This window comes from Equus asinus, chromosome 1 (assembly GCF_041296235.1).
Source record: "Equus asinus isolate D_3611 breed Donkey chromosome 1, EquAss-T2T_v2, whole genome shotgun sequence".
NCBI lineage: Eukaryota > Metazoa > Chordata > Mammalia > Perissodactyla > Equidae > Equus > Equus asinus.
In genome coordinates, this window is record NC_091790.1 from 108,660,067 (window position 1) to 108,678,875 (window position 18,809).

An 18,809-nucleotide genomic window follows, 5' to 3' on the forward strand; every position below is an offset into this window, starting at 1 on the left:
ATATTAGAGTGTGTATTAAAAAATATTTTACTTTCAGTGAGTTTAGGAAACACTGTAAAAGAGGAGGCAATGAAGAGTATCCCAAGAGAAGGATGAAACCAGAGAATAGGGAGAGGGAAGCCAAAGGAACGGTTTTAAGGAGAGTAGGGCTCATACCAAATCTGATTTGACTGATATTGTATGTAAAATACCAGTACCTCATGCATTCTCAACAAGGCCAATATTGACCTCAAGAGGGAGAAATAGTTCTGCTTTTTGGAAGGGAGAGGGTAGGCCCCCCCAAATTTTAGATATTACAATGGTTCATGGCCTCCAGAGCTCAACCCTACTGTACAAAATCTTATTCCTTAGTATTTAATTTCTTTTGTTAGGGAGAAACTAAGTTAAATTTAAATTTAAACTTTAAGTACAGTTACATTATATAATTATATGAGTATAATAAGTACTATATATATGTAATTAGTTATTAATTTATTTTCTCTTTGGAGGGGTGATAATTAAAAGGTGGGTTGAGAAATGGTACAGTGAACTATATGGAAAGGGTTTTGAAACACTGTAACACTGTAGTTTAACAGTGATCCTCGAGGGGAGAGTGTGGGTTAAGGCATTTGAGTTTGAAGAGTAACTTTAAATTTTTACCATATGTATTTCAGTATTGAATTTTTTACATCAAGAATTTATTCTTCCGTTGAGAATTGTTAAATTATCTATATTACTCCTCCAAAAAATTAAAAAGAGTAAAGGAAGCATTGTATTTAATCCTATGACTCAGAGGTAACCTCTGTTAATATTTTGTTTATAGTTTTTCTGTTTAACGGCATACATTTTAATGAGTCATATCTATTTTACCTTCAAAAGGTATCTGAAATCTAATTACTTTTCACTACCTTCCATACCACCCTAGTCTAAGCTCCCATTTTTTAAAACAAAAAGTAGATTGTACCATAAATATTGTTCTTTTCTCCTTGAACAATATACATGTAAAAGCCAACATTCTGATTTTAACTGAAATTCTTTGGTTGTATAGGCTTTCTCATTTTCTCTGTGGCATTCATCTTGAAGTCTCTGCTGAATTTCGAAAGCTTCCTTCTTTTGTAATCAGACACAGCAAAATTTTCTCCTTGAAGGCTATCTTCCAGTAAAGAGAATTTTTCTTTGCCTTTTTCTTGCTTTGCCAGGATCCTTCTGCTTTGACTCCAGAAGATGATTAAGAGCTGATTTAAAATTAGTTTCTGTTTGGTTTCTTTGATAAAGTCTGCAGGCTTTCTTCTTCACACCGGGATTTCTCCGCAGAGATCTCTGGCACAGACTTGCTGCTAAATCTTTTGTTTCCTCTTCTCTTTGGATCTTGATTTAGCTCCCCTGCTTCCCTCTGACCTCCTCTCATTAAGCACACTGACTTATAAACTCTGTTTGAACAGAGCCTCACCTCCCCCTTTTGTCTCAAAGATAGAGGTAAGTTGTATCTCCTCTTTGTCAGACTTACCCCTCTACTCTTGTTTTTCATTTTACATCTTACCCTCTCCTAGGATTTCTCTGCTTTCTCCAATATCAACCTTTCCCGCCTACTTCCTCTCACGGGTCTACCATCTAAAACCAAAATCAAAACAAAACCCTTGGTCCTGCATCTTTCTCTAAGTATTTCTTCCCTTCTTGCCCAGATTTCACTAAACTACTCTCTGTCTCTACTTCCTTGTTTCGGTTTTGCCCCAAACCTCTGAAATCAAGTTTCCACTCTACTGAAACAGTTCTTGCTAAAGACATTCTAGGGACCCAACTACCAAATCCTTCTGCTCACTTCTTAGACCTCTTTACTTCACTTTTCCGAGGTAGTAACTTCTTCTTAATGCTTTCCTCCTTCACAGACACTACAGCTCTTCAGAATCCTCCACTGATTCCTCCTCCTCTACCTACCTCTCCTTTTAAAATATTTTATTTATAAAATTTCAAACATATACCAAAGTATGAAACCAAAGTATAGACAGTGTGTCCTTACGTACCCGTTATCCAGCTTTAGCAGCTACAAACTTGTGACCCATTTTTTTTTTTTTTTTTGACTATCTCTACCCACTCCTCTCTCTCCACTCTGAGTTATTTCCATGTTGTCCCCCTGGGTCCTGTCCTCAACATTCTTTTCTTCTCATGCCACATGCAATCCGTAGAAAAGCTCACACGTGCTAACAGTCTCTGCCGCTTCCAAATGCTGATAATACTTAAATCTCTCTCTGCAGCTTAGCTCTTGTTCTTCAGCGAGAGATTTATATTCACTGGCTTAGATCATCTTCACTTGGTTGCCCACAGGTTCTAGAAGCGTAAGTCTAAATGAGCTAATCTTTCTCTGTCCACCTGCTACTCCCAACATTCCATTTTGCTTGGTCAGGCTCCACCCTCCTAGTCCTACACAAATATGTCTCGTCCTAGTGCTTCATCAATCTATTTACTTGCTCATCGTCTTATTAATTTTCCTACAGCCTGTTCTTGCTATTCTATTGCTATGGCCACAGTAAAGTTCTTTTCACCTAGACTATTTTAGTAAATTCATAACTGATCCTGTTGCCCACAGGCTCCCCCCCACCTCACGCACTATTCATCTTTCACATTATTATCAGAGTGATTTACCTAAACACAAGCTTAATCATGGTATTCTCTCATTAAAATCTGTAAATGTTTCACTGATATCTATATGATGAGTTAAGACACTACTTGATCTGATGCATGTCTTCATTTTCACTCTCACCTCTTCCCTCTTTCCTGAGTGCTTACTGTGCATTCAAAGGATAGAAAATGGTGTTTCACACCTTTGTGCACTGTCCATCTCTCTGTCTGGAATGCTCTCTGCTCATCCCTTCTTCCCATCTGTATGATGAATTTCAATCTCCCTTTAAGATCTAGCCCAAGATATCCCCACTCTTCATAACAGAGTAAATCCTATGAATTGTTATTACCCCTATTGTTTATATAGCTATCAAGGTCAGAAAGATGAAGTAGCTGCCCAAGGTTACAGACCCAGAATGTGGCCGACTTGGATTTAAGTCAGGATTATCTTATTTCAAAACCCATACCCTTTTACCACGCCTAACACAAGAATGTTAGCTTGAAGGTTTGGGCCTTATACTGTGTGCCATAAGAAGCTGTCAAATATATTTGAACAAGCAAATCCATGGTCAGTTCCATGATATAAAGATAGAGAAACTAAATAATATCTGCTTTGAAATTTATTCTAAGTGTTATCTGCCTACATTTCTCTATATATATTTAATTACATCAAATTCAATGACAAAAACAGTCAAAGACCAAGCTATAATTCTAAATAAAACATTCATCCACACATAAATGTTTTAGTATTTCTGTATATTTTATTTTTATTCTATTTATATGCATAAAATATATGATTTTTGTTTTATTTTCCACTTATTGGTCTCAGCCAAAAGTCCAAATTTCATCTTTTTTAAAGTGAGAATTACAATGCTTTTTCTATTTATGACTAAGAAACAAGGCCAAGAAATTGTTTTAAATTGCAATCATTTCCCAGAATTGATCTGATAATGTGATTGCATTGAACTTAATGAAAGCGCTATGGTCTGGCTGTTTGTATCCCCCTAGGAGTCATAGAAATCCTAACCCCGAAAGATGATGGTATTAGGAGGTGGGGCCTTTGGGAGGTGATCAGGTCATGAAGGTGGAGCCCTCATGAATGGGATTAGTGTCCTTATAGAAGAGACCCCAGAGAGCTAGGTCCTCCCTTCTACCATGTGAGGCTACAGTGAGAAGATGGCCATCTGTGAGGAAGTGGGTCGTCACCAGACACCAAATCTGCCAGTGCGTTGATCTTGGACTTCTCAGCCTCTAGAGCTGTGAAAAATAAATTTGGTTGTTTACAAGCCACCCCATTTCTGTTAATTTTGTTATAGCAGCCTAAACAGACTAAAACAGAAAGTAGGACGGTATTGAGTGTAGATTGTAAATAGAGTCATGTCAAATATCCTTCCAGTTGAAATCTAGTTGTATTATTAAAATCTAGTTGAATTAATTTTATTTCACCATACTTAGGAGCACTTATGTAACAGGCTAATTTTATTTGAAAGAGTAAGTGAAATGATTCTTTTATATATCTTCAAATTTCATGTTTTATTCAGGAAGTTATTTTTATGTCATATTTTATGGTTTGACAATAAATTTTTGATAATCCTTTGACAATTAAAATTAACATTTTCTCTCTTTATATTTTTATAGAATATATGTAATACGTGTTATATATGTGTGTATACATATAGAAAAAATATACATATATATTATATATATGTAAAATTTTTGTTTTAATATACTATCCTACCCCCAAATCTACTTTTTTATTATTATTTCCTACACTTTTCACGTCTCTCTGAATCTAGTTCATCTCCTTTTATCTTTCCTAAGCAATTTTCACGTCTTTTCTCATTCCAACAACTCTGTGTCCTCATTATGCATCTTTGGTAACTAACTCTAGCTCTTAATGTGACAAGTCCTTGGAATGACTGATGCATTCATTCATTCTTTCATTTTTTCAACAGTTATATTAGTCAGGGTTCTCCAGAGAAACAGAACCAATGAGATGACATACAGAGAGAGAAAGAGATTTGTTGTAAGGATTGGCTCATGCCATTATGGAGGCTGATAAGTTCCGACATCCACAGTCAGCAAGCTGGAGGCTGAGGAGAGCTGATGGTGTGATCCCAGTCTAAATCCAGAGGCCTGAGACCTGGAATTGTGGATGGTGTGGTCCCAGTCCAAAGGCCTGCAGGCTCAAGATTCAGGAAAAGCCACTGTTTCAATTTGAGTCATAAAGCAGGAGAAAACTGATACCCCAGCTTGAAGACAGGCAGAAGGAATTCTCTCTTAGCCTTTTTGATCTATTCAGGCCTTCAATTGATTGGATGAGGCCCACACACGTTAGCAAGGGCAATCTGCTTTACTCAGTCTACCTATGTAAATATTAATCTCATCCAGAAACACGCTCACAGACATACTAAAATTATGTTTCATCAAATATCTGGAGTACCTGGTGGCCAGTCAAGTTGACCCATAAAATTAGCTATCATAACAATATTAGGTACTACTATGTGGCATTCACTGGAAATACAGTGAGACATACTAGTAATTTTGATTATAAATTACAAATGGTGTTAGTGATGTTGACAAGTATTTATATAGTGCTTGCTATGCCAGGCACTATTTTAAGCACTCCAAAGAGTTAACTCATGAGGTCTTTGTCATAAATGTAGGAAATGGGTTTCCATTTTACAGATGAGGATACTGAGGTATAGGGAAGTTAAGTAACTTATCTAAAGTCACACAGCTAGTAGTAAGTGGAAGAGTCTAGATTTGAACCTTATTATTCTGACTCCAGAGTTCCTCTTCTTAAACAGGACTCCATTCCTTTATTTAAATAAATAGGAAAATAAATCGTTATGATGGGGACTATGGGGTGCTATAGAATTATATAACACAGGGCACTGAACCTGGGGAATTGAGAGAAGAGACACCTAAACTGAAGTTTGAAGAAGGACTAGGTTTGAAAGGCCAGTAACTGAGAGAGACTACGAAACAACTTGCAAGAACCAGAAAGATTTTGAATGTGGTTGGATCTTTGACCTCAGTGTTGTGTGACAAGAGAAATAGGCTGAGCAATCAGGACATAAAAGGCTTTGTAAGTCAGGTTAAGGGGGAATAATACTTTATCAATCAATCAGACCTTAGATCAAATCCCAGTTCTGCTACTTTCTGTATAATTCTGAGCAAGTCGCCTTATCTCTTTGAGCTTCTGTTTTCTCTCTAGAAAGAGACCAAGAAGGTCCCCTTGTAAGGTTGTTCCATTCATTCTTTTAATAAATGTGTATTGTGTGCTTTTACATCCTGGTCACATTCTTGATGCTGAAATCACAGTGGTAAAAACACAAAATGGGGCCTCTGCTGTCGAGCAGCTTACACTCTAGTGGTGGTTGTGAGGTGGAAATGATGGAACACCCGGCAGTCCCTGGCACATAACGGACATTTGGGAAGTGTTAATTTCTCAGCCAAGGTTCACACATATTCTAGAGTATGGACACTTTTTCTGGGTTCTTCTCTAACTTAAAAGTACATACTTGATGACTTTGAAGTTTTGAGTGACTTGTCACTAAGAGGGAAGAAGTAGCCAGATTATCTGGAAACCCCATGTTTTCTATCAAAAGGGCATGTCTAGAGCTTAGAATTTTCTTGTTTTTTTTTGGCAACTCTAGAAAGTCTTAAAGAATTCCTATTATTTCTGGAAATCTATTTCATTAATTCTGTGGAGTTACAAAGATGATTTGCCTCAAAGGAATTTATGGTTAATTGTTGGAATAGATAATGACACATCCAAAAGAAATACAAGAGAAAGCCTGTAGAGAAGATAAAAGCAGACAAAAATAATCCACAGACCAAACACAGAAAACAAGGAAACACAAAGAAAGCATAAAATGAGGTAATAAAAGCAAGAACAACCTATCAGGTAAACATATTTGGTTTCTAATTTCCTATTAAAAGAAAAAATTGTGTTTAAAAATAAAATTAAAATACGTGTTATGAGTCATGTTAAAAAAGCAAACGGATAGAAAGAATGAAAATACATGGATTGACAGACATTTCTCAAGTTAAAGCAATAGTGACTGTTAATTTCAGATAAAACATGCAAATAATGATATAAAGAATAAAGAGAGCCACACAAACTTTCTCTTCAACAAATGGTGCTGGGAAAACTGTATATCCATATGTAGAAGGGAGAAATTGGACCTTTACACCATATACAAAAACTAATTCAAAATGAATTAAAGCCCTGAATGTAAGACCTAAAAATCATAGAATTCCTAGAAGAAAATGACATTGGATTTGGCAGTGATTTCATGGATATGACACCAAAATCACAGACAGCAAGAGCAAAAATAGACAAATGGGACTACATGAAACTTCAAAACTTACGTTTGATAAAGTACACAGTCAACAAAGTGAAAAGGCAACCTACAGAATGGGAGAAGATACTTGCAAGCCATGTATAGATAAGGGATTGATGTCCAGAATATGTAAAGAACTCCTACAACTCAACAAGAACAGCAACAAAAACTTGATTAAAAGATGTCTAAAGGAATTGAATAGACATTTCTCCAGTGAAGACATACAAATGGCCAACAAGCATATGAAAAGATGATCAGCATCACTAATCATCAGTAAATGCAAATTAAAATCATAATGAGATATTGGGACTGGCCCTGTGGTGTAGTGGTTGAGTTTGGTGCACTTAGCTTTGGCAGCCCTGGTCCATGGGTTCGGATCCCAGGCGTGGGCCTACACTGCTAGTCAGCCATGCTGTAGCAGCAACTCACATATAAAGTGGAGGAAGATTGGCAGAAATGTTAGCTCAGGGCTAATGGAAGATTGGCAGCAGATGTTACCTCAGGGCTAATCTTCCTCAGCAAAAATAAATCATAATGAGATATCACCCTGCCCTCATTAGGATGACTACTATCAAAAACCCCCAGAAAACAACAAGTGTTGGTGAGGATGTGGCAAATTGGAACCCTTCTACACTGTTAACGGGAATGTAAAATGGGGCAGCTGCTATGAAAAATAGTATGGAGGTTCCTCAAAAAATTAAAAATAGAATTACCATATGATCCAGAAATCTTACTTCTGGAGATATATAACCAAAAGAATTGAAAACAAGATCTTGAAGAGATATTTGCCCACCAGTGTTCGTTGCAGCATTATTAATAGTAGCCAAGATGTAGAAGCAGTTCTAGTGTCCATTAACAGATGAATGAATAAAGAAAATATGGAGGATATACACAATGGAATATTATTCAGCCTTACAAAAGAGGGAAATCCTATCATATGCTACAACATAGATGAAACTTGGGGATATTATGTTAAATGAAATAAGCCAAACACAAAAAGACAAATATTGTGTGATTCTACTTATATGAAGTATCTATGGTAGTCACTCTTAGAAACAGAAAGTAGATAGGTGGTTGCCAGGGGTCTGGGGAGAGGAGAAAAAGGAGAGTTGTTCAATAGGTATAGAGTGTCAATTTTGCAACAAGTTGCATACAGTTAACACTACTGTACACTTAAAACTGGTTAAGATAGTAAATTTTGGTTTTTCTCACAATTTAAAAGAAGAAAAGAATCATTTTATGCATCATTTTCTTTGCATTTAAAAAATTTGAGGACTGGGTATTAAGTATTTATTATATTAAAGAGTATTAAATGATCCTGTAAATTTCTTATTGGAAACATTGAGCTATTATATTAATAGATTTCCTAATATTAAATGATACTTACATTGCTGACATAAATCCTACTTGTTTACATATATTCAAATAATTGTTTTATTTTTAAATCAAACATTTTTATTATATTCATTGGGTTTTTTTAATGTCACGTTATTTTTTTAATTTTTATTTTTTTATTGCGGTAACATTGGATTATAACACTATATAGCTTTCAGATGTAATATATTTTGATTTCTGTGTAGATTACATCATGTTCACCACCCAAAAGCTAATTACGATCCAGCACCACACATGTGAGCCTAATCCCCCATTTTGCTGTACCCGCTCCCCCTTCCCCTATGGTAACCACCAATCCAGTCTCTGTTGCTCTGTTTGTCATTGTTTTAATCTTCTACTTATGAGTGAGATCATACGGTATTTGACTTTCTCCCTCTGACTTATTTCACTTAGCATAATACCTTCAAGGTCCATCCATGTTGTCACAAATGGCCGGATTTCATCATTTCTTATGGCTAGGCAGTATTCCATCGTGTATAAATACCACATCTTCTTTATCCATTCGTCCCTTGGTTGCTTCCAAGTCTTGGCTATTGTCAATAATGCTGCAATAAACATAGGGGTGCATGTATCTTTATGTACTTGTGTTTTCAAGTTCTTTGGATAAATACCCAGCAGTGGGTTAGCTGGATCATATGGTAGATCTATTCTTAATTTTCTGAGTAAACTCCATACTGCTTTCCATAGTGGCTGCACCAGTTTGCACTCCCACCAGCAATGAACAAGGGTTGCCTTCTCTCTACATCCTCTCCAGCACTTGTTGTTTCCTGTCTTGTTAATTGTAGCCATTGTGACTGGTGTGGGGTGATATCTCATTATAGTTTTGATTTGCATTTTCCTAATAGCTAATGATGTTGAGCCTCTTTTCATGTGCCTGTTGGCCATCCGTATATCTTCTTTGGAGAAATATCTGATCAGATCTTTGCCCATTTTTTAATTGGGTTGTTGGGTTTTTTTTTTGTTGAGATGTTTGAGTTCTTTGTATATTTTGGATATTAACTCCTTATCCAAATAATTATTTTAATATACTGTTAAAATAAATTTGCTTTTGGGGCCAGCCCCGTGGCTGAGTGGTTAAGTTTGTGCCCTCTGCTTCGGTGGCCCAGGGTTTCACTGGTTCAGATCCTGGGCGCAGAGCTAGCACCGCTCATCAAGCCGTGCTGAGGCAGCATCCCACATAGCACAACCCGAAGGACCTACAACTAGAATATACAACAGTGTACTGGGTTGCTTTGGGAAGGAGGAGGAGGAGGAGAAGATTGGCAACAGATGTTAGCTCACATGCCAATCTTAAAAAGAAATTTTTTAAATAATAAATTTGCTTTCATGTCTGAGAATTTTGTATTTGTATTCTTAAGCAAGATTGACTCAAGTTTTCTTTTTTAAGTCTATGTATGTAAAAGTATATTTATAGTCATCAAATGTTTCTCAGAGGGAAGGCTTTCAGTTTTTCACCGTTCTGATATTAGCTGTGGGCTTTTCCTATATGGCCTTTATTATGTTGAGATGATTTCCTTCTGTTCGTAGCTTATTGAGTGGTTTTATCATGAAAAAGGTGTTAGATTTTGTCAGATGCTTTTTGTGTGTCAGTTGAGATGATCATGTGGTTTTTGTCCTTCATTCTGTTAAGGTGGTATATTACAATACTTCTTTAATATGATGAAAAATATCTACTTTAAACTAAGGTGCATAATATACAATACACATATTGCATAACATCTTGGGAGTCTGAATCTATTTTCTGACCATTGCATAAAAAATTAACAATTATCATTATTACTTTTTTTACTTTTCCTGAGGAAGATGAGCCCTGAGCTAGTGTCTGTTGCCAGTCCTCCTTTTTTTTTGCTTGAGGAAGATTAGCCCTGAGCTAACATCTGTGCCAGTCTTCCTCCACTTTATATGTAGGTCATCACCACAGTATGGCTGATGAGTAATGTAGGTCCATGCCCAGGATCTGAACCTGTGAACTGGCGTCACTGAAGGGGAGCATGCCAAACTTAACCACTACACCATGGTGCTGGCCCCCACCATTATTTTTATTATATGCAATACCCAGTTGAATTCAAAACCAAAGACTTATTAAACAAAGAAACAAATTACAATGAAAATAGAAGTGTGCATAGGTGTAAACGTGAGAAATCAGTATCTTTTTGCTGGCCATTTTTTAAATTTAGAATTAGTAATGAGGGGCCAGCCCAGTGGCATAGTGGTTAAGTTTGTGCACTCTGGTTCGGCGGCCCAAGGTTCGTGGGTTCAGATCCCAGGCATGGACCTAACACCGCTCATCAAGCCATGCTGTGGTGGCATCCCTCATAAATAGTGGAACATTGGCACAGATGTTAGCTTAGCAACAATCTTCCTCAAGCAAAAAGCGGAAGATTGGCAACAGATATTAGCTAAGGGCCAATCCTCCTCACACACACACACACACACACACACACAAAGAATTAGAATTTGAAATTAGAATTTCATTTGTTACAAGTGTAACACTAAAACAGAATTAACGAATTTCTTAATTTTTCTTTTTATGACAATAATCATTTGAACATTAGACATTTTATGTTATTAGGGTAAACCATATGAAATAGGTATTTTTGTACTTCAAAGATAGAATATTGGTAATTTGATACTGTACACTACCCATGTAGAAGTTCCCTAAAGGTACTTGGTAAAACTTCTACAAGTGTGATTCTCTTTCAACAGTATTAAAGTTCTTTGTCATGTTTTAACAAATGATACTCGAACCAGTATTTATCTTTTCCTTTTAGTAATTAATTTCTAAAACGTGTATTCAAAGTTGAATGAAAGTATCATGCTGAGTAGTAGTAAGTAATTCCTGTGATTGTTTTGTATGTGTGTAAGGAGGATAAGCCCTGAGCTAACATCTGTTGCCAGTCTTCTTCTGCTTTGTCTGTGGAACACCGCCACAGCGTGGCTTGATGAGCGGTGTGCAGGTCTGTGGCTGGGATTGGAACCTGCAAATCCCGGATGCCAAAGCAGAGTGCACGAACTTCACCACTACGCCACCCGGCAGGCAGCTCTGTGACTTTTTTTTTAAGAACTGTGTCCACTGTACTTCAGGCAGTTCTTTTTTGTAATTCGTGAACTATATTTTGCTGAGCATTCTTGGTCTAATAAGCATACTTTGTCCATCATTTTGTTAGGGTGACACAAATTACCTTCTGTATAACAAAGGATGATGATGATGACAATTATTGTATTAATAGTAACTAACATTCACTGAGGGTTTATTATATGTCAGGAACTGTCTCAAGACTTTTTTTTTTTTAATTTTTTTACTTTTGCTAGTTTATTAAAGGATATTATAAGATACAGAGGAATAGCCAGATGAAGAGGTATTTAGGGCAAGATATACGGGAAGGGGCGCAGAGCTTCCATGCTCTCTCTGGGCGCCAGTCTCCCTGCATCTCATCAAGATTTTACCTTTATAAAGTTTTAAAATCCTCATAATAATCCTGCACTGTAGCTACCGTTATCTCCATTTTATAGATGGGAAGGAGGCACAGAGTGGTTAAGCAGCTTGCCCAAGCTCACGGAGCTAGTAAGTAGCAGAGAAGGAAGATGACTGATTACTTGAACATGAGACATAATTTGAGTCGTCTGTATATTTATACTTAGTTACTTAATAATTCCAGTAATTCCCTTGTTTGATAGAGGCCTTGGAAATTTTCATTTAAATACATTTTTAGTAAATTTTCAACGTTACATCTTATCCATTATAATTTTCAAAAATTAATGAACGCATCTCTTTTTTTGGGTCGCAGGATGGACAACCTGAGATTTTATACACGTTTTGGAATTCAGTTACTCAAGCACTTTCTTCTCAATTTCGTATGGCAACAGATTGTAAGTGTACTGTTTATTTTGCAAATTCATTTCAAAGTTTTTCACTTACTTTAACATTTAATGTCAAGAAGTTTTGCTGTGTTGATTTATAAAACATCTTTTTAAAACTCCTAATTGTCGTTTTTATGTTAGCTATATATTCAATTTTATAAGCAATAAGTTAATTTTTTTGCATTTTTTTATAATTAGTATATGGGATAAAATTCTCCAGAAGAATAAGTTAACTCTCCATAATTCAAATATAGAGGAACTATCTGATTTTTTCCTGTGTAAAAGGTGTAAAGCAATTGATGAAGAATTTAGTTAATGCTTCTAGAATTATTTTAAATCCTAACTAAAAGATACTAAAATGCAGAAGCTTTATAGCTTTTTCGTTGTGTTAAAAGTGAAGTTTTGGGGCCAGCCCCTTGGCCGAGTGGTTAAGTTCATGTGCTCCGCTTTGTTGGCCTGGAGTTTCGCTGGTTCGGATCCTGGGCACGGATGTGGCACTGCTCGTCAAGCCCCGTTGAGGCAGCGTCCCACATGCCACAACTAGAAGGACCTGCAGCTAACATATACAACTAGGTATGGGGCAGGGTTTGGAGAGAGAAAGCGGGGAAAAAGAAAAATGAAGATTTGATGAACGAACAGATCAAATACCTGCATCATGAATTAAAATTTGCTTATCCAAATATGATCCACAAAACGTTTTTTAAATTTGTTTTTCTTGTGAAATAATGTCACAGGGTAGTTCTAAACAATGAAATATACAAACTAGTGACTATCTTATGAGTGTTATCGTCTAACCACTGAATGGAAGGCCGTTGAACGTACCCTGGCTTCTTACAGGGCTTTAAGAGTTTGTGTGTAGTTAAGCATTTATTCACAAATGTTGACTGAAAGTACCAAGTATATGTAAACCTTATTTAGTCACTGGCAACCTCGGGTTGAATAAACCATACTTCCTGCCTCCCCACTTTTGTGTCTGAAGGAGTATGCAGCAAGGCAGTGACCGCAGAGGAGGTGTTCACTCATGGGTGCCCAGACAGAACTTCAGCAGAGGGCTTATTTAGGACTGATTCACTCTGTTTACTTCTACAAATCACACTACTCAGAGAGTACTGTGCATTTCCCTGCATCAGGTATCTGTTTTGGTCAGCTTTTTTGAGATATAATTGATATACAGTAAAATTCACCAGTTTTAAGCAGAAAAATCTATGACTTTTGATAATTTTTTTTTCTTTTAAAGATTGGCACCTGAGCTAACAACTGTCAATCTTTTTTTTTTCCTGCTTTTTTCTCCCCAAATCCCCCTAGTACATAGTTGCACATTTTAGTTGTGGGTCCTTCTAGTTGTGGCGTATGGGATGCCGCCTCAACATGGCCTAATGAGTGGTACCTTGTCCACGCCCAGGATCCGAACCCTGGCCGCAGAAGTGGAGGGCGTGGACTTAACCACTCAGCCACAGGGCCGGCTCCTTGATAATTGTTTATATCCTTATAACCACCATCACAATTAAGACATAGAACATTTCCATCACCCTCCAGATTTCCCTCACGTACCTTTTCTAGTTACACTTCTACTCCTACCTCTTGGCTCCTGGCAGCTAATAATCAGCTTTCTGTCAGTGTGAGTTACCTTTTCCTGGGTTTCCAGAAAACTAGAATCATGCAGTATGCGTTCTTTTATATCAGCATAATTAAGATTCATCCGTGTTGCATATATCAGTAGTCCATTTCTTTTTTATTGCTGATTAGTATTCCATGGTATAGATATATACAGCAATTTGTTTATCTGTTCCCCAGTTGGAGGGACAACTGGGTTGTTACAGTTTTGAATTATTATAAGTAAGCTACTACAGTTATTTACATACAAGTCTTTTGTAGACATGTGTCTTTGTTCTTTCGGGGAAATATGTAAGAGTGGAATTTCCTGATCATTTGATATGTTTAACTTTGTAAATGACTGTTAAGCTGTTTTCCAAGCTGGATGTACCACTTTGCATTCCCATCGACAACATATGATAATTTCAGTTGCTCTACATTCTTTCAATCCATGGTATGGTCAGTCGTTTTAATTTTAGCCATTCTTGTGAATGTGTATTGGATTTTCATTGTGGTTTTGACATCCACTAGTCTAAAAACTAATGATGACCATATTTTCACGTGCTTATTTACCATCTGTATGTCTTCTTTGGTTATGTGTTTAAATTATTGGCTTTTTAGTTTTAGATTGCGTTTTTTAGTTTATTGATTTCCTCTTATAAATGAGTCTAAGAGATGTTTATATATTCTGCATTCAAAGTTCATTCTCGGTTGTAGGTTTTGAAAATATATTCCCCGTGTTTGTGGTTTGCATTTTCGTTTTCTTAACAGTATCTTCCATATGACAAAATTTTTTAAGTTTGATCAAGTCCAATTTATTAATTTTTCTTTTCTAATTTGTGGGGTCTTTTGACCTAAGAAATCTTTGTCTAAGCCAAGGCCAGAAGTATTTTCTCCTGTATTTTACTCCAGAGTAGGTTCATTTGGAGTTAATTTTTATTTATGGTGTGAGATAAGGGCCAAGGTTCATTTCTTTGCATAAGGATCTAAAATATTATTTTCAACCTGTTGACTACCCTGGCGCTTTTGTTGAAAATCATGTGGTTATATGTGTGTAAGACTATTTCTGGATTCTTTTTGTTCCTTTGTTTTTGCATGTCTATATTTATATAAATACCATACAGTTTTAATCACTAAAGTGTAAATCCTCCTATTTTTTCTTCTTTATCAAATTAATTTGGTTATTCTAGAGCCTTTGCATTTCCATTTATATTATCAGCCTTAGGTTGTTGTTTCTGTAAAAATGTCTTTTGATTAGGATTGCATTGAATCTATGGATCAGTCTGCGATGAATTCCCTTCGTAATATTGCATGTTCTGATCTGTGAGTGTGATACATCTTCTTGTTGATCCAGGTTTTTTACATTTTCTCTTCTCAACGCTGTATGGTTTTTAGTGTGCAGATCTAGCAAATCTGATCTTAAGTTTATTACTATTTCCTATATTTTGATGCTGTTGTAAATGGTATTGTTTCTTAAATTTTCCTTTACTATTGTTCACTGTTAGAATATAAAAATACGCTTGATTTCTATGTACTGACCTGATATCCTTGACTTTGCTAACCTTAGTTATTCTGGTGGTTTTTACAGATTTTGTTTTTTTTTTTTAATTTTCTATGTTGATGATCATATGGTCTACAAATATAGTTTTACTTCTTTTCTAATCTGATTTCCTTTCATTCTTTTTTTCTTGCCTTGTTATACTGATTAACACCTCCAATACAGTGTAGAATTGAAGTAGTTTTGACCTTATTTACAGCTTAGAGAGAAAATATACAGTCAACCTTAATAGGATATTTTTTTTTCTTACGTGAGGAAGATTCGCCCTGAGCTAACATCCATTGCCAATCTTCCTTTTTTTTTTTTCTTTTGCTTGAGGAAGATCAGCCCTGAGCTAACATCTGTGCCAAGCTTCCCCTACTTTGTATGTGGGTTGCCTCCACAGCACAGCTGATGAGTGGAGTAGGTCTGCACCCAGGATCTGAACCCATGCACCCTGGGCCACCGAAGCAGAGGATGAGGAACTGTTAGCCACTCAGCCACAGGGCCAGCCCCCTTAATATGATCTTAACTGCAGGTTTTTCAGTAATGCCCTTAATCAGATTGAGGAAGTTCCCTTCTATTTCTAATTTTTTGAGAGTTTTTATTTTGAACTCTTGTTGATTTTTTTCCAATGCTGTTCTGCATCCAATTATATAATAAGATGGTTTTAGTTATTTTACTTTGTTAATATGATGAATTACATTGATTGATTTTTCAAATGTTGACCTAACCTTGCATTCTTGGATAATCCCACGTGGTCATGATAAATTATCCTCTTTATACGTCGTTGGATTGAAATTGCTAATAAATATAAGGTTTTTAAATTCTATGTTTACAAGACATTGATCTTTAGTTTTCTTTTCTTCTAGTGTCTTTTTCCAATTTTGGTATCAGGGTAATGCTAACCTCAGAGAATAAGTTGGGAAGTATTCCCTCCTCTTCAATTTTCTCAAGCAGTTTGTGTAGAATTGGTATTATTTCTTCCTTAAATGTTTGGTAGAATTCACCAAGGAAATCATCTGGGCCTGGAATTTTCTTTATGGGAAGGTTTTAACTACAGATTCACTTTCTTCCATAGATAAAGGATTATTCCATTTATTTCTTCTCGAGTGAGCTTTGATAGTTTGTCTTGCAAAGAACTTTTCTGGTTCATTGAGGTTTTCTGATTTGTTGGCATAAAGTTGTTCATAATTCTTCCTTATGACCTTTAAATGTGGTATATAGAATCTGATGTGATGTTTCATATCTCATTCCTGGTATCATTAGGTTGTTTCTTCTCTTTTTTCCAATAATTATAACTAGAGGTTTATTAATTCCATCTTCTCAGAAACCAACATTTAGTTTGATTGATTTTCTCCATTTTCTATTTCCTTGATTTCTGCTCTTATGTTTATTACTTTCTTCTCTTTGCTTTGGGTTTGGTTTGCTCATTTTCTTGTTTATTGTTTCGTTTTAGATTATTGATTTAAACCTTCCTTTTTTCATTTAAATGTTTATGCTACAAATTTCTCTATAAACAGTATTTTAGCTGTATGCCATAATCATTCCTTACTATTCTTCCAAACATATGGAAAAGTTAAAAGAATAGTGAAATAAACATCTGTATATCTATGCCTTTGATTCAATAATTATTATCAGCTTTCCAGCTAAATGAGCATTTTTAGAGTCTGATGTGTTTGCTTGAAATTTAAAATTCATACATTGTTTTAGGAGGTAGTTTTTCAAAGATTCATATGTAATGTTACATAAATATAGCATTTCAGTAGTTTCTTACTCCATGTGTGAGTGTGATGGGTTTTCATGAAAACAATTCTCAGCATGAAGTCTTCTTTAATATTTAACTTTTCTCATTGGCTCTTCTCTCAGTATGACCAAAATGTACCAAAAGTAGCCTTTAGCATACTTGAAAAATTTCAAACTTTTAACCATTACACCTTCCAGTATTGTTTATTCTTGGTTGATTTAGCACATTTTAGTAGAAATTGTAAAAGGTAAACTTCATCCTTACAAATCACACAAATGTGAAGAGAGTATGTAGCTCTAGGGAGTGGGACTGGAGTGAAAATGTCCTGTCTGCTAATTCGATCAGCTCTGTCAATTCTGGGTCTAATTGAATTTTCTTCTCATCATGGGTATACTTTTCCTACTTTTCTGCATGTCTAATAATTTTTGATTGCATATCAGACATGAATTTTATTTTATTTGGTACTAGATACTTTTATCTTCCTGTAAATATTCTTATTCTTGGATACTGTCGAATTACTTAGAAACAATTTGGCCGTTTGAGTCTTGTTTTTAAGATTTTTGGCAAAACCTGAGCAGTGTCTGGGGCAAATTATTTCCCACTTCTGAGGCTAGACTCTTCTTAGTGCTCTACCAAATACTCTCTGAATTAGGAGGTTTTCCAGCCTGGCTGTTGGGAAGAGGCACTCTTCCCAGTCTTGTGTGAGTAACAGGTATGTTCTCTCTAATCCTTTTGTGTGTTTTTTTCCCCAGGCTCTGGAAGTTTCCTCACCCACTTATGCTGATTAGTGTTTTACTGAGTACTCAAGACGAATCATTTGCAGATCTCTGCAGTTCTCTCTTTGTGCAGCGCCCTCCTCTCTGGTGTTCTGTCCTGTGAACTCTAGTTCCTTCCCTCTTCTTGGTCTCAGGGCAGTAGAGGGAGGAGGGGTCTCTTCCCCTTTCCTATGCCATAGCCTCAAACCCCTGCTAGGAAATAAGCTGGGGCAATCGTAAGGCTCACCTCATCTGTTTCCTGTCTCTCAAGGATCACTGTGTTTTATTGCATGATGTTAAGTGTTTTAAAAACCATTATTACATTATTGTGTCTGTTTTTTGTTTGTTAGTCTGTCTTACTGTTTCAAATAGGAGGGTAATTCTGGTCCCTGTTTCTCTGTTTTGACCAGAAACAAAAGTCCCTCATCTAGATTAAAAGAACAGTGATTAAAAGTACATTTCAAAATATTATATGGCGTGCGTGTGTCTGATGGTCCTGTCATTTACTTGTCTTTGGTCATCTGCTTTATTTCCCTTAACCATTACAAACCCTAGGCTCTCTCCACGTGCCCTCCTTTTTCCCATTCTTCATTCTCAATAATCAGCTTTATCTCCTGGGTCATCAGGACAATTAATGTCATTAGAAATTCTTTTGATATCCTGGACCTTGCCTCCCAAGAAAAGCCTTAATTTCTCCCTGTGCACCTCAGAGGGTCAGATAGGTTCCTCCTCACAGCCAGCCGTTGCGTGCCTCCCTGCCTGGTTCATTTACCCCTTCCCCTCAGCAACAGCATGCATACTTCTCTTTATTCTGTTTTGCATTTCTTTTTTTCTTCTGATTTCTTCCCCTCAGATATAAACCTATTCAAGTTGCTCTAATCTAATAAAAACTAAAACAAAACTAGTGTTCTTCTTTAGTTGCTATTTAATCCCTCCTCCTCCTCTTATCCAAACTTCTCAAGGAGCAATTGGCT

At 36.2% G+C, this 18,809-nt stretch overlaps 1 protein-coding gene across 1 annotated transcript in view; it reads left to right on the top strand.

Moving 5' to 3' along the window:
* Positions 1-18,809, top strand: part of COG5 (component of oligomeric golgi complex 5) — a 325,049-nt gene that overhangs the window by 207,138 nt on the left and 99,102 nt on the right. The window contains exon 11 of the mRNA XM_014831838.3: positions 12,131-12,212. Coding sequence (XP_014687324.3) covers positions 12,131-12,212 — 82 coding nt within the window. The remainder of the gene's footprint in view (positions 1-12,130; positions 12,213-18,809) is intronic.